This window comes from Azolla caroliniana, unplaced genomic scaffold, assembly GCF_043228905.1.
Source record: "Azolla caroliniana isolate FFs.n. ecotype wild unplaced genomic scaffold, voAzoCaro1.0.p SCAF_17, whole genome shotgun sequence".
NCBI classification, from domain to species: Eukaryota; Viridiplantae; Streptophyta; class Polypodiopsida; order Salviniales; family Salviniaceae; genus Azolla; species Azolla caroliniana.
Window position 1 is genome coordinate 13,714,508 of NW_028230452.1, and position 18,829 is coordinate 13,733,336.

The 18,829-nt window shown below is 44.2% G+C and overlaps 1 protein-coding gene across 1 annotated transcript; it reads right to left on the minus strand.

Annotated features, from left to right (window-relative positions):
• Window positions 1–12,383: 12,383 nt before the first annotated feature.
• LOC147853207 (subtilisin-like protease SBT5.3) lies at window positions 12,384–18,624 on the minus strand. Its single transcript, XM_087333586.1, has 11 exons — window positions 18,182–18,624; window positions 17,921–18,015; window positions 17,672–17,769; window positions 17,396–17,563; window positions 17,029–17,140; window positions 16,362–16,902; window positions 15,524–15,618; window positions 15,149–15,394; window positions 14,866–14,983; window positions 13,575–13,788; window positions 12,384–13,215 (listed from the first exon to the last, which is right to left on the minus strand). Exons 1-11 carry the CDS (start codon window positions 18,296–18,298, stop codon window positions 12,626–12,628), a joined length of 2,394 nt encoding a protein of 797 aa, XP_087189712.1. The 5' UTR covers window positions 18,299–18,624; the 3' UTR covers window positions 12,384–12,625.
• Window positions 18,625–18,829: the final 205 nt, after the last annotated feature.

An 18,829-nucleotide genomic window follows, 5' to 3' on the forward strand; every position in this document is an offset into this window, starting at 1 on the left:
TTGTATTTCCGCCGCCTGTGGCGAGGACAGCGAGCTCAAGGTCGTCGCCTTGCAGCTCGCCATTGTATACTTCTCTGTGTATAGTGGTGGTTTGGAGTCTTGCACTCCCGTGGTTTTTCCCGTTTAGGGTTTTCCACGTTAATCCCTGCGTATTCGTGTTTCTCTCTGTGGTTTCCTATTTTCTGCTGCATTGATTCGCGCTTACTCGGTTGTGGCCGAGGGAAGAAGGAGAATCGAAGCGGCGATTGCTTACAAACTGGTATCAGAGCGAGTTGCTGCAGAAAATGGAAGGCGGCGGCAGCGGGCAGCCGGGGATGATGGTGCTGACTGCGCAGAATTACGCCGACTGGAAGATCAAGATGGAGGATCTTCTGATTGTTCGGGACCTGTACGAACCGATTGACAGGTCGGAAATACCGAAAGGGGTACTTGAGTCGGAATGGAGGCTTCTGAACCGGAAAGCCGTTGCAACCATTCGGCAATACGTCGACGTGAGCGTTCTACAACATGTGGCGAACGACACCAACGCATATGAGATGTGGCGGAAGCTGTCGGGCCTCTACGAGAGGAAAAATGCGTTGAACCGGACCTCCCTGATGAGGAAGATAGTGAATCTCAAGTACCGGGACGGCGAGAGTATGGTGGAACACGTAAGCACGTTCATGGGATTCGTGAATCAGCTTGCGGCGATCAAGTTCCCATTGGAGGATGCAATGCAAGCCATCATCCTGATGTGTACATTGCCGGAAAGCTGGGAGAACTTGGTGGTGACTCTCAGCACCTCCTGCACAGAAGATAACTTGTCCTTACAAACGGTAAAGACAAGTATTTTGAACGAAGAAGCGCGTCGGAGAGATAAAGAACCGGCCTCCGACTCGAAGGCGCTGCTTACCGAATCGGATCGGGGAAGACAATGGAACCGGAGTCCACAAAGACGGGAGAAGTCGGGGACCCGGTCGCAGTCAAGAGGAAGGCCCACATGCTTCCACTGTGGGAAGCCGGGGCACTTCCGAAAGAATTGTCGGCATTACCGAAAAGACAACGGAGCCGACGACACCGATTCGAAGAAGTCACCGGAGAGAAACGGTGCATACCGGGGAGCCACGGACCGGAGAGGTTCGGATCGGCGAGGGCAGGACCGGAAAGGAACAACGGCACTCGCGGCAAGTGAGGAAGAAATCATGCTCATCACCGAAGAAAGTGAAGTAAACATTGCCGGCGATGAGACGACCTGGGTGGTCGATTCCGGAGCATCGTTCCACCTGACCCCGGAGAGAAGATACTTCTCATCCTACACAGCCGGTGAGCATGGCTGTGTTCGAATGGGAAATGAAGGTACGTGCCGGATTGCCGGCATCGGAGACGTGTGGTTGACAACCCCGACCGGATGCAAAATGCTGCTGAAGGATGTCCGACACGTTCCGGAGGTTCGATTGAACCTGATTTCGGCCGGGAGGCTAGACGATGAAGGCTACACAGGTAGCATCCGGAACGGCGTAATGAAGTTCAGCAAGGGGAGCCTGATAGTGGCTCGGGCCCGGAAAGACAACACACTGTACCTGATGAATGCCCGGTTATGTCCGGAAGAGCTGAATGTGGCAGCCGACACTGCCGGTGAGCTGTGGCACAAAAGACTGTGCCACATGAGTGAGAAGGGGATGAAGAGGCTTGCAGAAGACAACCTTATTCCAGTGAAGCATGTGCACCTGGAGAAGTGCACCGATTGCCTGGCCGGTAAGCAGAACCGAACCTCCTTCCACTCAAGGCCACCGACGAGACGTAGCGCACCATTGGAGTTGGTGCACACTGATGTGTGTCAGGTAGAAACGAAGTCACATGGCGGAGCCCAGTACTTCGTAACATTCATTGATGATCACAGCCGGAAGCTGTGGACGGCACCGTTGAAGACAAAGGACCAAGTGTTGTGCGTCTTCAAAGAACTCCACGCGAGAGTGGAAAGGGAATCCGGCAAGAAGTTGAAAGCGATACGAGCGGATAACGGAGGGGAATACCGGGGGCAGTTCCAGGAGTACTGTCGCTCGAAGGGAATCCGACTCGAGTTTACTGTGCCGAAGACGCCGGAACTGAACGGGCTGGCCGAGAGGATGAACCGGACCATAATGGAGAGGGTCCGGAGTATGCTGGCACATGCGAAATTACCCAAGGGGTTTTGGGCTGAGGCAATGTCGACAGCGACATACGTGATAAACAGATCACCCTCAGTACCTTTGGACGGAGACACGCCGCAGAAAGTGTGGACCGGTAAGGAAGTGTCCTACCGGCATCTGAAGGTGTTCGGGTGTCTCGCATACGTGCATGTGGCAAAGGACCGGAGAGGAAAGCTAGATCCAAAGACCCGGCCATGCATATTCCTCGGTTACGGCGATGACGAGTTCGGCTACCGAGTATGGGACCCGGTTGACAAGAAGATATTCCGGAGTCGTGATATCATCTTCATGGAGAACAAGACACTCGCCGACTGGGAGTCGGAGAAGAAGATGAAGAGCTCCAAGTCAACCGGTGAGGATCAACTTTATGAGGAGCAGTCCCGACCGGCAAGGGACCGGTTAGCACTCGAGGATCCGGCCGAAGACGGTGAAGAAACAGAACCGGCCGAAGAAGATGAAAATGATACCGGAACCGGCCCCGATCCCGAAATGGATTCGGATGAAGAAGAAGAATCAGAAGAACCGGTTACCGAAGCTCCCGAACGGAGATATCCTCTAAGAGAGAGGAGGGCCCCCCGGAGATTTCCGGATCCAGAGCACGTGCTGCTAACCGACGAGGGGGAGCCGGAGAGCTTTGAAGAAGCAAAGCACGACACCCAGAGCCGCAGGTGGTTGAGTGCCATGCAGGACGAGATGGATTCCCTGCATGAGAACCACACATATGAACTTGTGGAGTTGCCGAAAGGAAAGCGGGCACTTCGAAACAAGTGGGTGTTCAAGCTGAAACCGGGAGATGCCGGAAACCCCCCGAGATACAAAGCCAGGATCGTGGTGAAGGGGTTTCAGCAGAAGAAGGGCGTCGACTTCGACGAGATATTTGCCCCGGTAGTGAAGATGACCTCCATCCGGACGGTGCTGAGCATAGCGGCAAGCATGGACCTCGAGGTAGAACAGATGGACGTGAAGACGGCATTCCTTCACGGTGACCTCGATGAAGAGATCTACATGCAGCAACCGGAAGGATTCGAGAAGAAAGGGAAGGAGCACCTGGTATGCCGGTTGAAGAAGAGCCTTTACGGACTGAAGCAGGCTCCCCGGCAATGGTACCGGAAGTTCGACTCCTTCATGACCGACGAAGGGTATCTCAAAACGCAGTCCGACCACTGCGTGTTTGTGAAGAAGTTCGAAGGAGGAGACTTTCTAATACTCCTCCTGTACGTGGACGACATGTTGATCGTCGGACGGGACCAGGTCAAGATACGGATGCTGAAGAAGGCTCTTCACCGAACCTTCTCAATGAAGGACTTGGGTCCGGCGAGACAAATACTAGGGATGCACATCATCCGGGACCGGAGCAAGAAGCAGTTGTGGCTGTCACAGGAGAAGTACGTGACAAAGGTGCTTAAACGGTTCAACATGTCGGAAGCAAGACCGGTCGGATCGACCCTCCCGGCAAACTGCAAGCTGTCCAGCAAGCAAAGTCCCAAGACAAAGGCTGAAAAGGAGGATATGATGAAAGTGTCGTATGCCTCAGCCGTCGGGAGCTTGATGTACGCCATGGTGTGTACGAGACCGGACATCGGATATGCAGTCGGAGTGGTGAGCCGGTACATTAGCAATCCCGGCAAAGAGCATTGGAACGCGGCCAAGTGGATACTCCAATACCTGAAGGGCACGGCAAACGTGTGCCTCCGATTCGGCTCCGGTAAGCCCGAACTCGACGGCTTCACCGATTCGGATATGTCGGCTGATGCAGATACCAGCCGGTCCACATCAGGGTATGTGATGACGTATGCAGGGGGAGCCGTTTCATGGCAGTCGAGGCTGCAGAAGACGGTTGCGTTGTCAACCACGGAGGCGGAGTACATGGCGGCTGTTGAAGCCGGCAAGGAAATAATATGGATGAAGGACTTCATTAGAGAGCTCGGTATCCGGCAGGAGGAGTACCGACTCTACTGCGACAGTCAGAGTGCAATCCACCTTGCGAAGAACGCGGCCTATCACTCCCGGACGAAGCACATCCAGCGAAGATATCACTGGATCCGGGAAAGGATAGAAGACAAGGAGTTCGTGCTGACAAAGATCCACACGGACGAGAACGGGTCGGATATGCTGACCAAGGTGCTCACACCCGACAAGCTGGAAGCATGCCGGAAGAGGATCGGATTGGAGAGACATCCCATGCCGAAGTGAAGGGGGAGTTTGTTGGGATTACGGTCCCTTTCGGATGGGATGGTCGGATGTCGGGGATGAATGCCAACAAGCCCGGTTGCGGTTTCGGAACCGGATGATGAAGACCCGGCTTCGGAGCCGGATGACGAATGTACCCGGAGAGAGATCCGGATGCGGGGACATATCTGTGAATATGTTTGCCAAGAGCCCTTGAGGCTATAGTTGTAAATAGCCCGAAAGTCATATGTGTATAAATATGACTTAGGGCAAACAGTTTTAAGTTTTTTTTTGCTTATCATTTTTCTGTTTTTTTTCCACTCAAGAGGAGTGAAGAGTGAGCAGCCGTGAGAAAGAGAGAGAGATAGAGCGTGAGAGAGGAAGAGAACGACGCCTCTTTGTATTTCCGCCGCCTGTGGCGAGGACAGCGAGCTCAAGGTCGTCGCCTTGAAGCTCGCCATTGTATACTTCTCTGTGTATAGTGGTGGTTTGGAGTCTTGCACTCCCGTGGTTTTTCCCGTTTAGGGTTTTCCACGTTAATCCCTGCGTATTCGTGTTTCTCTCTGTGGTTTCCTATTTTCTGCTGCATTGATTCGCGCTTACTCGGTTGTGGCCGAGGGAAGAAGGAGAATCGAAGCAGCGATTCCTTACAATTCTTTATCAAACCATTTTTTCTTACATTTCTTGGTGCATTTCCATGATGTGCAATTGGTCGAAAAACATTTGTTTGTACAAGAGAGAATGACATTCTTAAAAGCTTCCCATTTGCATTCTAGTGTGACACCATGTTGTGTCTTTGTCATTTGTAACATATCCTCAACCATCTTCAAATACATGGGCGCTCGCTTAAGATTCATGCTCAAGTGCATTTGTTTACTATCTTCAATGACCTTCTCGCAATCAAACCTATGCATACATTTGAGATCAATACATAAATTCCTATGATCGGATTCTGGTGTCCATTCCCCTAGTGAGAATTTATGTATACGATCCAAAATACCTTCGGAAAGTAGCACATAGTCAATCACACTATTTCCATTGTGTTTTCTACATGTAAAGCCGTTAGTATTGGGCCATAAGGAAACACCATTTGCAATAAGCAATCCTGTATATTGCACATTTGTACGAGTGGTTTCCCAAATTGGTCCGGATCTTTTTCATCGCTAGAAGATCTACTATACATTTGCATATCCTCTTGCATCCTTGAGAGAGAGAGAGAAGATGTATTGACGTCTTCTAAGACCAAAATTGGGATGAGACAATTGGTTTACAACAAAACTGGGGTATTTACCCATTCATTGAAAGTAAAAATAAAAATAAAAATAAATAAAATAGAACTTAAGCTAAAGAGTTCTAATAAAAATACATGTTTGACGGCTTTATACTAGGCCTAGTTTCATTTCCATCCAAGTTTCTCGAAAAGAAGCGGGATGTCAAAGGGTTTCGGTGTGGATGTGGCCCGTGGTCCCAATGTAAAAGGTACCCCAACCATAGCTTCTAGGTGGCGTAGTTCACATTCCCTTATCTTCTTAATTGTTTCTACTCCACGTCGATTTGCTTTGAAGCTCGTCATCGGAATGTGTTTGGTTGTTCTTTGCATTTCTGCTTCATCAAGAGAGAGGTCAAGTGGTGTAGGTGTGTCCACATTCATCATCTCCCCTTGTTCCTGAAAATTTACATTAGTTACATGTTGGTGAATATTAAAACGGTTATGGTTAACACTTTGTAGTTTATTCTCCCTATGTTGTTTTAGCTCTAAGATATACCTGCCTAGTTTCTTTATATCGAGGTATCTAATAGTTTGGAGAGGGTGGGAGAGGGTCCTAGTATGTCTTGGTATTTTGCCCTTATCTTGGCATAAGTTGGACACTTGCATGCAAAGTGATACTCATCCTTCATCTCTATGTGACATAACCTACATAGTCTTTCCCCTCTAGGGACTCTATTAGCACGACCATTCTCAATCTCAAGTTGGTGAGATGATAGCCTAAGTTGTCCAATGGCCACCCTTAGTGCATTTGATAAGAATGTATCTAGATATTTTGGTCGTGTAATAAAACCTAACTTAGAGAAGTGCATGAAGTGTTCCTTATAGTACAATATTTTAGATGGAAGTGGCTCTCGTGGGGTGATCCATTTATATTGGGTTTAAATTTGCCATATTTCTTGGCGTATTACTTTATTACAGTCCTCATGAGAGATTAAATTTTGATCAGTCCCATGGTTGTACTTAAGGGGAGGTAGGTTATTAATGTCTATGCCATTTGCAAGTAACCAACTCACTACATTGTTATACCAAGAGCTAGTATCTCCGGACGCATATAGGGATTGGGATGCCTTAAAAGCTTGACGGGATATCCTATCTTGTGGTTGGTTATGTATTGTTGAGAGATCAAGCTCAACTTAGTTTAGTTAGTTAGTCAACCATGTAACTTCATAGTTACCTAGATAGAATCTAGTTAGAAGTGTTGACTATAACGCCTTAAATATGACCTTGTACTTAAGTGGGATATTCTAGATCACACTCCTATGTACATTTAATATAGGACTTACACCTTAGTACCTATATTCTACTCACACATGTGCACCTTTGCACATGAGATATATATATACCTTATTGTGGGTATTTTTGTATTTGATGATGATAATGCTAATTTAATATAGTTACCCATCTTGTGTTGTTCATAAGTGTCTCTCTCTCTCTCTCTTCCTCTCACACACATACACACACATATCACATAATCTTTTGCTTAGCTTAATCACATAATTAGGTACTTATTAACCCTTGCTTAATTACTTACCGAATTATTAACATGTATCCTATGAATAAAAACTGCAATTGGAAAAGAGTGTCACGGATCATAAGCTCAAGAGACAAGCAAGAAGATAACCAAATGGACAAGAAAGAAGATAGTATTAAAGGAAAGACTCCATAACTAGTGTTGTTCACCTTGAATTCCTTCAAGGTGAACTCCTCTATTTATACTACATGGCATGCATACTTGTTGCATGCATGTGAATCTACAATAGAGCATGTAGGTATGCATGCATGTGCCAAGTGTAAATACTACAAGGGAGCAACTATGCACATGATGCTAGCAAAATAATAAGGACCAATTACATACATAACTATGTACTAGATATCTTGGTTAACTCATAATACTAGATTATAACATGGTCGTGTCAAGAGTTCGAATCTTGACAAAGTGCTTCTACTAACATCGAGGGCAAACTGAACTCTCCTCTAATAATGTCATGTGGTACTGTCAATTTGCATCGGAGCTAATGTGATAACATCGTCACCAAAGGTCTCTCTAATTGCGTCCACATGAAAGACGGTAGACGGGGAGCCCATACTACTGATGCATACATGAGGGAAGGGATCACTAATGAGTCGAAGAGCCATCCCTTAGTCTGTGGCTCTTGAAAGTATGCATGGTTGCATTGTCTCTCTAAGAGTGAGAGGAATGCATACCCTCTCGTTAGCCTATCTTTGGTTGCTTGGGTCATTGAGAATTTACCTGAACGAGCACTACAAGTGACTCCCATATATACATATGATCCAACTACCTCGATTGGGTTATGAGAGAGGATTAGGTGACATTTACTCCTAACTCAAGATTATGTATGAAAGATAATGACTTTAGTTTTTGCTAGATTCACTACCCATCCTCGTTGTGTGCAAAAGTCATCTAGGCCATTAAGGTTGTTTTGTAGGTCGTGTTCAGACTCCGAGAGCAAAACTATGTCATTTGCATAGAGTAAGAGACTAACTTGAGTACCCCCAATGGCTACAGTTCCATTGCCTGCCTTATAAGCAACAAAGTCAATGATCTCATCAATGTAGATCCCAAAAAGAGTCGGTAATAGGGGGCAACCTTGTTTTACACCAATGGTGTTGGTGAAGCAATCGGATAGGCCACTTGCTCATATAGAACATGATGGCCCAGATCATGTCATTGGGTATCTCCAAGATTTTAAGCCTATCAAATAATCGCTCCCTAGGAACTATGTCAAAGGCTTTGTGGAAGTCCACAAAGCAACAATATAGTTTCTTCTGGCGAGCCTTCGTCTAGTCAATTAAGCATCTAAGTGTGAAGATATGGTCAATAGTGGAGAAGGCTCGTCTAAAGATAGTTGCTCAAGTGCTCGAAGACTTAAGGTTTCCATATAATCATTGAGCTCTACTTCCATTACTACACCATATAATTTAGCGAGCGTATGACCTATCATAATGGTCCTATATGTATTTGGGTCCATTGGTCCCCTCCTTTGTGTTCATGGTGCATTGTGGTGGAAAACCCTCAGCAAGGGACTGGTTGAAAATTAGAGTGAGAAAAGGAGTTTGGCACTCTCGAGCATATATGATGTGTTTGGCTCGCAATCCTGTGTGGTCCATGGACTTCCTATGTTGTATTTTTTTTATGACCTTTGTGACCCTAGAGGTTGTGAAAGGTGTCCCCGTGGTAGGTCAAGGTGTGGAAGGCGTTGGAATGGGTGGTTGGTTTGTGTTGAGTGGACAACCTCAACTGGAGCCGGATCGGTATCCGAAACGGAGAACCAGATCGGATTGTAACTCGTAGGCCGTTAAAGGCCTACAATCTTAGCCTAGTACGTAGGCATATTCCTTGGAGTTAGTGTAAGTCGCTCGTATGAGCATTGAAGTACTTGTTAGTAATTTTGTCAGTCCTTTTAAGGACTTGTATAAAAAGTGTTTTGTAGGACAATTGTGTGTACAAAGTGTTATTATTTTGAATTGAGTTTATGCTATTCTACTCTCTCTCTCTCTCTCTCTCCCGTGTATTGTGCATTCTTAAGCTTCCATTAAACCTTCATTTCTGTTTTACTATTGTTATCCGGTTGAGCAGATTTATCTAAGCTTCCACATATTAACTATTATATGGTATTAGTACTTCTGTCAGTCATTTTAAGGACTTGTATAAAAAGTGTTTTATAGGAAAATTGTGTGTACAAAGTGTTATTATTTCAAATTGAGTTTATGTTGTTTTGCTCTCTCTCTCTCTATCTCTCTCGTGTATTGTGTATTCTTAAGATTCCACATATTAATTTTACATGGTATTAGTACTTCTATCAGTCCTTTTAAGGACTTGTATAAAAAGTGTTTTGTAGGAAAATTGTGTGTATAGAGTGTTATTATTTCGAATTGAGTTTATGCTATTCTGCTCTCTCTCTCTGTCTCTCCCGTGTATTGTGTATTCTTAAGCTTCCATTAAACCTTCATTTCTGTTTTACTGTTGTTATCCAACTGAGCCGGTTTATCTAAGCTTCTGCATATTAACTTTTACAGTTCGGGACGTGGTAGAGTCTCTCTGTATATGTGTGCCAAGTGTTGGGATCCTCGATGGGTTTTTGTGGTCTCAGTTCCCTAGTATCTTCCATGCAAGGGCATAGTCCCTACTCATGAGCATGTGGTAGAGTTCCCAATATTGAGATGCTTCCCAAGATCGTCTTTTACAATGTGTCATCTTGTGCATCTCTTTGCGAGCCTATACTAAGGAAATAGTATCATTATGTCACAACACTTTAAGTTGTCTATACAAGTCTCTACAATCCTCATCATACCACCTATTCTGTGGCATAGACCCTATTCTACTTTGATTGGATTGTTTCATGTATGGGAAGCTACTAATTGTTGTTGAGTGAAGGATGTGTGTGAGTTTTGTAGTGAGTTTCTCTAAAGGCAGGGAAGAATCAAGAGAGGAGAGATGGGCTTGAACATGTCGGGAGTAGATGTAAGAGAGCTCATGTGTGAAATGTATTGTGGTGTGATAGTTTGGTTGACTAGAGTTGGTGGTGTCGAAGGTGTCACATTTTAGTTCAAAGTATAGGAAGATATGATCTGTACCAAATTCCAATAGGGCATGGGGCCACCCGGAAGGCGTTAATCATGTGGGTAGCTTTAGGGCATCCTATTAGGTAATCAATTGTGCTTTCCCCTCCTCCATGTGGGAAACATGTGAGCTCTTCCGAGCTCGGTAACTTGGCTAACCATTATATATGACCATCTGGTGTCGACTTCCAAGTTCAAGTAGATGATGGCCAAAACTTGTGGCATCCACACCTGAGAGAGAGAGAGAGAGAGAGAGAGAGAGAGAGAGAGAGAGAGAGAGAGAGAGAGAGTGTGTGTGTGTGTGTGTGTGTGTGTGTGTGTGTGTGTGCGTGTGGGTGTGTGTGTGTGGGAGTCGAAAGAGGGTGTGACAAAGCTAACTTCATTGTGGATATGATACCTCGACCCACGAACCTTTTTTAGGTGGGAAAAATGCATATAGTTGACGAGTCTCCACATCGAGGAGCCAATGCCTAGCCTCGTATGGAAAAGAAGTGGAAGAAAACCCAATGAAACAATGGTGTGCGGATGGTGGATAAGGAGATGAGTTCTCTGATGCCTAAGTGGTTGGTGAGTGATGTAATGCTCATTCCGAGATGTAGACGATTTTGTATTTCAATGCAACATGTTTAACATATTGGGTGAAGCATGAGGCTTCACATTCCTCCCAACTTTTGGGGCCACCATGTTTATGTCAAATGTTTTTGATAGTGTGTTAGAGTTGTTTAATCAAGTCTTATAGACTAGGGTTTGTCGCATTAACAATTCAATGTGTGTATCAAGACCATTGTGGTTATATAGGATGCCTTGGTAGTGAGTCAAAGGTTTTTGATTGACTCTTAGGCTAGGGTTTGTAGCTTCAATATGGTGTTGGGTTTACTTAGAAACAATAATTTATATATAAAATCTTCTATGTGGCAATTATTATATTTGTCGTCCTCAAAAGAAAAACAAAGCATTGAAATGACTTTGTATTTTTATTCTGGTTCATGAAATTGATTAGAGAGTTTGATGACACCAGAAATATGATCTTTATTATATGTACGAATTTTGAAAGTAATAGTGAATGTTGTTCACAAAAGAGAAATAATGTTTAGTGTGATTGCAATTAAAATTGACATGTTGTCCAAATATTCACGACCATTAATTGCGTACAATGTTTAGCATAACTTAAGGAGAACCCAATTTTCTAGAAATAAAAAATCTCAATAATGTGGCATCCAATTATAGATGGATGTACAACGCGAGATAATAGTGCACTTTTCCAAAAGTGAGTCGCATTAAGTGTTTTTTTAGCTTTTTCTTTAATGGGAACTCTAAAACATTACTCATTCAGTACGCAAATGCCAATGTATCATTTTATCTACCATCTGCCACGAGCCAAAGTTGATACGCCAATTCCCTTTTGATTGACCCATTGGCTTTCGAGCAATGCACATATATATATTCCAAGGATTCTTTGGAATAATATATACATATATGTGGTATGATATGTTGAAAGCATCATATACGTAAAACTTGTAAATTCTCAATATTTCAACTTTTGGAAAAATCTTATGTAGAAGGTGAGGTTTATTGCAAAGCTACATGAAGCTTCTAAGTTCTCATCATCAATTTTAAACAAATGAATTAGCATATACAGCCAAAAGAAGAAACAATTCTTCGACAATTAATGTTTTTGGATGGTCCTAGTAATCCACGTCAAATGTAGGACAAATCCTACATAGCATAAGATACCACCCTACTCATGAAGCAATTCACATGCAGGACCATGTACATCTTACCTTCATTGAACTCATTATTAATGTGAATTTCATAAAAGGAAGTAATACCTCACTGGCACATATGCATGTACTTGAAACCTTTATGTGTTTTGTTACAAAGTTTCTTTTGAAGAAACATCTTCCATCACTACAATAAAGACAAGTTGTTGCACGTTATTATATTGTCAGGTCACAAGTGAGGTCCCATATGATGGGTCACTATCTTCCAAAAATACATGTAATGCATATCCACATGTGGCGATGATAAGCAAAAAGTTGATGAAAGGGTCATGTCTCCCCAACTATACGGCATTCTTGGATAGAAAGAAAAGTCTTAGAAAGGGGTTGATCACATGCGTCGAGTCAAATTCGAAAACATACGAAATCTAGATATGAGGATCGAGATTGAATGAACCCAAGAACTAGGTTTCGATGTCCAAAAACAAGACTTCTTGTGTTATCCATGATTCGTTTTCTTTTTTACTTTTACATATTATTAATGAATCTTCCCATTTGCTGCTTTGAGGTTAGAAGATGATAAAAAAAAAGGTGTTCTTTGATCAATGGTGAAAAAATGCTTCACGCTTCCAAATTTTTGTAACATCATTAATAATACACAAGGCAAAAAAAAGTGTACCAAGTAGAGAAAGAATTAGAAGTGACGTGGTCGTGAGTTGTCACGGTTGTACTGCAATTGGGCTGCTAACACGTCGGACCCCATCGGTCCACGTTAGGTAGCCAAACACCCACGTGGACAACGACGATGGAGATGAATAGTTCCCTTTGCTTGACACGCGGAACTTGAGCCGAAACTTCTTGGTTTGGTCGAGGTGGGTGAAGTGGAGGGTCGAAGGGGAGACCTCCACATCAAAGCCGTGGATGGGCGACAGGGATGCCTCATAAGTGGGCCCCCCGCCCACGTAGGTCACCGTCCGAGACACTCTAGCACCACGGCGGCCTAGGAGCTGGAGGGACACCGAGGGGTAGTTGAGATCAGAGGGGGACATGGGGTGGTTCCTGTGGTGTGGGCATGACGATGTGTTGAAGTTGCTCAGTGTAGCTTGACCGGTGACATTGGTGAGGGCCGAGGCGTTGTAGCCAAGGCTACAACGAAGGAATGTGACATAGTCTGTGGGGGTTGTGTCATAAATGAGGCCCGGGTCGGCCGCCGCATTGGGGTTCACATGACCCGACCCATAGTTGAAGGGGGTGGCACGTGACAAGGACGCATTTCGGATGGCATGGAGTGTGTTGTCATGATGTGAGGCTGCACGTGAAACCACAATATTAAATAAAAACATATACATATATATTGATTGTTTCCTTTAGTTAATTTACATTAACATTTTCCTTTTTTTCTATAGTTTCTTTCTGGTACTTTTCAATAAATGAGGCTTTTGTACTTTGCCCCCATAAAGAGAACTATTTTTATTTACCTTTTCTATTCATATACATAAACATATATGTACATATAAGTAATGTATGTATATTAATTTATCTATCTCTATATGTACAAATAATTAATGGGTAGTGTGTAATAACCACCACATGTTTGGAAGCATCGAATCTACCTAACTTCAGCAACAAAGTTGGTAGTAGTAGTATACGTAGCCTATTGTCGCTCACCTGAGGTCATGAGTGCCGACTTTATTGCAGCTGGGCTCCATGTTGGGTAGAGTGCCCTCATTAGGGCCACGATGCCTGACACGTGAGGGCACGACATCGACGTGCCCGAAATCACATTGTACTTCACGACCCGGTGATCCTCTAGCACCGACGTTGGGCCCGACGCTTGTGTCCATGCTGCTAGAATGTTCAAGCCTGGGGCTGTGATGTCGGGCTGCACTCGAAAACATGGTTGCACAATTAGGTGGTTTCTCAAAAATAGCTAAAACTTTAGAGAATACAATAGAAACTCTCTAGAAACATAAGTAAAAAATTGCCCTCCAACTTGTGTGTTGTAGAGCAATTATGAGACCTCCACATACAAACAAATGTTCGAAAAAGTGTCTCACCCAACACTGGATGTGGATTTCAACACAATTTAGGATAGCTCAAAATATCAATTAACAATATTAGGTGTAAAGTGGTGGAGCTAGGATTTAAAGTAAGTTAGCTCTTTCAATGGATGTGACATGCAAGGCGTTCTGTTGCATGTCAACATTAATTTTAACAACACTTGCAAAGTATGTGTTGAAATTTACATGTTTCGATTGCCATTGTCGATTTCTTCGATGTGCAAATAAAAGAGATCACTTTGTCGATTGATGGAAAAGTCAAAATAGGTTTGCACGCATGTCCAAACCTTGTCAGACTTTACTCCACAAGATACAACATCTTACGTTGAAAATGGTCTTGCTTAAATTGAAACTATTGCCTTTTCCAAAAGAAATCAAACTTCCCCAATATTTTAGAATCGTAAAAGGTAACCACACTTCCATGGGTTTTATTATATTAGTTCATAATGTAAGGGGTTTTGGGGACTAAGTTAGTTCCGATTAAATGTCATATTAATAGAAGGAACATATCACGTAATTTCATGAGGTGAGACAACGTCGGAAGGCCCACAAAAATATGACTTAAATTGGAAAATGTGGTCCCCAACCATTTGGACATTGTTCCCGAGGGGAAGTGATGTTGGAAGGCATATTTTTTGTAAAAATGGCACCTAAGAGGTAAGTTCAATCATGCATAGGTACAGTGTGAAGAAAGACAAGTACGTGGCAATAGAAAACACGTTACAATTTATCTAAACAACATATGGATTTGTATTATTTTGAGAGCAAAGAGCTCTCAAGTCACGAGAAGTCAAGTGATTTAAAGCTTTAAACTTGTCCTCTTAAAATTTCCTCAAAATCGGCCTATTTTTTGTGAAAGTATTGCAAAGATTAGACAAAGGGGGATGAGGGTGTGTCACCTTAAGTATGTCGGGTGTAAGCGTATTGGGGCCCTGTGACGAGAAGGAGGCCATTTGGGGAGCTGGTTTAGCATTCAACTCGGACCTTGGGTAAGAAATGTAAGCAAGCGCACTAGACCTACAAAAGGGAACCAACGGAACAAGATTAGATCGTAAGATATAAGAACATATTCTTACCATGTGGAGAAAAAGCTCACACTCTCTCTTGTGCATCCAAATTTTGTACAATGTTTTGACACATTCAGCTTCTCTAAGAATCTAGCAAGGGGTACTTGGGATGTACCTGCTCTTATTAATGTACTCGAGAACAGAGATGGAATCTGCAGCATTGAGATGGGAGGCAGGGAGGACATGCGGGTCCGAAAGGATCTCATTACCATCCGAGGCCTTGTTGAGGAGAAGGAGGCCAACACCACCCGCTCGCTTCACCACCGCCCCTTTCTCAACACGAGCATTCACACCACGAATGCACGCAACGATTTTGCCCTTCACTTTGGTAGGATCTAAAGACCCAGGGAAACACATGTGTCTATATGATACCAACGAAAACAATATCGTCAAACTAAACTCAAGCTTGTGCTCATATTTGTATTAACGAGCGTGGATTACTACACACAATTATAGCTATTGATGAATATATTGCCAAAATGTTACCAACCCTGCTGTCAAATTGGCAGTTGCTAGCTGGACATCACCTCCAAACACGAGCTCGTACATTTTCTTTTTGAGCTTATATTCTGAAAGGCTGAAACCCTAGGCACACCCAAACATGCACAATATAACGATGTTAAAGCAAAAAAAGAAACATGTTTAAATATACTTGCTTGCTCACTTTTCTATCACTCAAAGTCTTACGAAACCATTTTCACTCTAGCATTCCCATGGGCATCATACAAACTTTGACCCACGACAATATCCCCTAGTCTTGGTCATTGTGGCTCTGGATCTAAGAACATTTATGGGCTTCTAGCATATAGGAGGGGCCAAAATGTTTGAGCGAAACATGAGAGAAGAGATCCGACGGCTACACTGGGCTTAGGCAAAATGTGGAGATGAACAACTCACTTCCATTGAATCTAACCTTTCCGTAGAATTAGAGAACTATATTGGACATGGGTTACCCAACTATGTTTCTATGACAACGAACATTTGATGAGAACTCGGGCACCGACCCACAGAGACACACTCTCTCTTTCAACAACAAAGAGTTGGCATTGACAACAACAATGCCTTAACAAATGATTAGAACTAAGGAGAGCCAAAGTGTGAGCATGTTTGGGCGTGGATTTGAAAACGGCCTAAACCCCAAGTAAGGCTCACATTTTGATCCATATAAGCCTCAAGTTGTGAGGATAGCATATTTGCTTGAAGCACAAAGAAGCCAATGTCCTCCAACCCATGGTGGTCATTTTGCTTGAAGCCAAAAAGAAATCAATACCCTCCAACCCATGCTGGTGGTGAGTGGATGATCAAGCACAATTTTATTTGTTCTTTACCGTGTACGAGGAGCCATCGCCGAGGGAGACACGGGCTGGGAAGTCGCGGTCGATGCTACTGGCGGCGATGGTGAAAATCCACGGGGCCACATTGGAGATGGACCCGGGGCTGGGGCCGTCGTTCCCTGCCGAGCACACCACGATCCGGCCTTGGGCGGTTGCGTGGAAGCTCCCGATCGCGATCCCATCCGAGAAGTAGTCGAGGAGCGGGGGGCTCGCCCCCAATGACATGGACAGCACGTCCACGCCGTCGTGGAGGGCCGAGTCGATGGCCGCCAGGATGTCGGCATCGAAGCACCCGGGGGACCAGCAGACCTTGTAGATGGCCACGCGGGCGAGCGGGGCCCCGCCCGAGGCCGTGCCCCGTGCGAACCCGAACTCATTGGCGCCCGCCACACGGCTCCCGGCCGCGGTCGATGCCGTGTGGCTCCCGTGGCCTTCCTTGTCCCGTGCCGACCGGAAGTCACCCTTCGCGCTCTCGTTGAAGGGCCCGTTGGCCGCCTCAAGCCCCTTCACGAAGTACCTCGCCCCGATCAGCTTCCTATTAACGATTAAAAAAAACCCCGGAGGAATAATCCGCAATCAAATCTCTCGAACTTATGTATTGAAGAATCCCCCCAGAAGAGTCCGGAAGAATTCGGAAACAGATCTCACTCTCTTTCTTTACCGGTTGCAATTCGCCGAGCTGAAATCATCCCCGCTCTCGCAGCTGCCCTTCCATCGTCCCGGGATTGGGCCGAGGCCAGTGTCATCGAAGCTCTCTGATTCCGGCCACACGCCTGGCTCCGGACACAAAAAAAATGCAGCAGATCACATAATCAGTGCCCTTCAGATTACTGTACCCATTTTGGAATCCACTGCATGCACAATGCCACTAAGAATTTGTGCTGACAATCACTTTTCTCTGTTGATTTCTTCTTCTTCTTTAAACCCTAAACCCTAAACCCTAAGCCCTTCTTTCTTCCATCTTTGGTATGTGGGAATTTATTTGATTGGGAGGGGGGGGGGGGGGGTATTTTGTTAGCAAATTTTACCTGTGTCTAGCAATCCTACAATGACCCCATCACCATACTTGGCCTTCTTCCATAGAGAATGAGGAGAGACTGCTCCTGATGGGTGCTGCAGGCCCAGAAATTCCCATGACCGAGTGGTGTGTAATTGATGGGCTCTGTTTGGGAAAATGGAGATTACCCCAGGCATCTCTGGAAGAAGAAAAAGGAAGTAAACAGAAAACCAAATCATTGATCCATCATTTATATGTACCCTAATTATCACCATTAGGGCTAATTGATCCATTTCAATTTCCTTACCTGATATGGCAGTGACATGATGTGGATCTAGAATGGCCGCGAATCCATTGATATAATGCGTGTAGCTATACAGCAACGAATCGCTCGCCATTTCTTCGCTGCGCACCGAATCAGGTATTATACCACAAATGAGGGGAGCAAATTTAAAAGATTTATACAATGTGGTGGGATAAATCTATGGATGAATTAATCAATCCACTAGTGATATATGTGGAGCAGGATTATAGAATGTATTGGTTTTTTTTTAACCTGTCCATCACACTGGTGAGCATTCCATGATGGAAATCATGGACACTTTGAGGCTCTAAATCTCCAGAATGGCTGCCCATGTAAACAACATAAGACTGCACACAGTACAAACAGACACAAGAAGAAGAAGAAAGAAAATAAAACACTCAACAATCAAACAAAAACTCTTCAGTTTTCCCTACATTTTTAGATTACCTTAACCTTCACATCTAGAGAATAACATTTGAGAAAGAGAGAGTGAGAAATGCATGAAAGAATGACCTCAAGAGCTCTAACAAGTTGAGCTTGATGAGATTGAAGGAGGAAGAAGAGAAGGATCGAAAGAGCCGAGAAAGAGCCGGAGAAATCATTGACAGGAATCCTGCACCAGGAAGCCATGATTGAATATATAATCAATCAATCAATCAAGATGGTGGTCGGTGTCGTAATGCGATCGAAACGAAGGATCGGTACACAATTAAATCATATGATTATACATATGTATATATGTATATATATATATATATGTATGATTATATATGTATATGCATATGTATGTGTGTGTGTGTGGATAGATGTGGATTGAATTAGGCAGAGTGATTAAGGAGCATTTTCATCATCATCTTCTTGGCACCATGGGTAGGAAAAGGAGGACAAAAAAACACTCTCCTTCTTTCCTCTCTCCTCTTCTCTTCAGTCTCTCTCTCTCTCTATATATATATATATATACATATGTGTGTGTGTGTGTGTTCTTTTTTAGTTCATAAGCCTACATACACCTCCTCTATTCTTAAATATAATTTTCGCCTCCAATCCAATCAATAGAAAACGCCTCTCTACTAGACTATCTTTAGGGATTGACATTTTAAGAGAGGAAAAACTATACTCTCTCTCTCTCTCTCTCTCTAGACTATCTTTAGGGATTGACAT

Excerpts from the sequence above, each read along its gene's own strand:
- LOC147853207 (XM_087333586.1), bottom strand. The coding sequence starts at position 18,298 with ATGGCTTCCTGGTGCAGGATTCCTGTCAATGATTTCTCCGGCTCTTTC. Across the intron at positions 17,770-17,920 it reads CTCACCAGTGTGATGGACAG|CGAAGAAATGGCGAGCGATT; the intron begins GTTAAAAAAAAA and ends TTCGGTGCGCAG. Across the intron at positions 17,141-17,395 it reads TGTAGGATTGCTAGACACAG|GCGTGTGGCCGGAATCAGAG; the intron begins GTAAAATTTGCT and ends GTCCGGAGCCAG.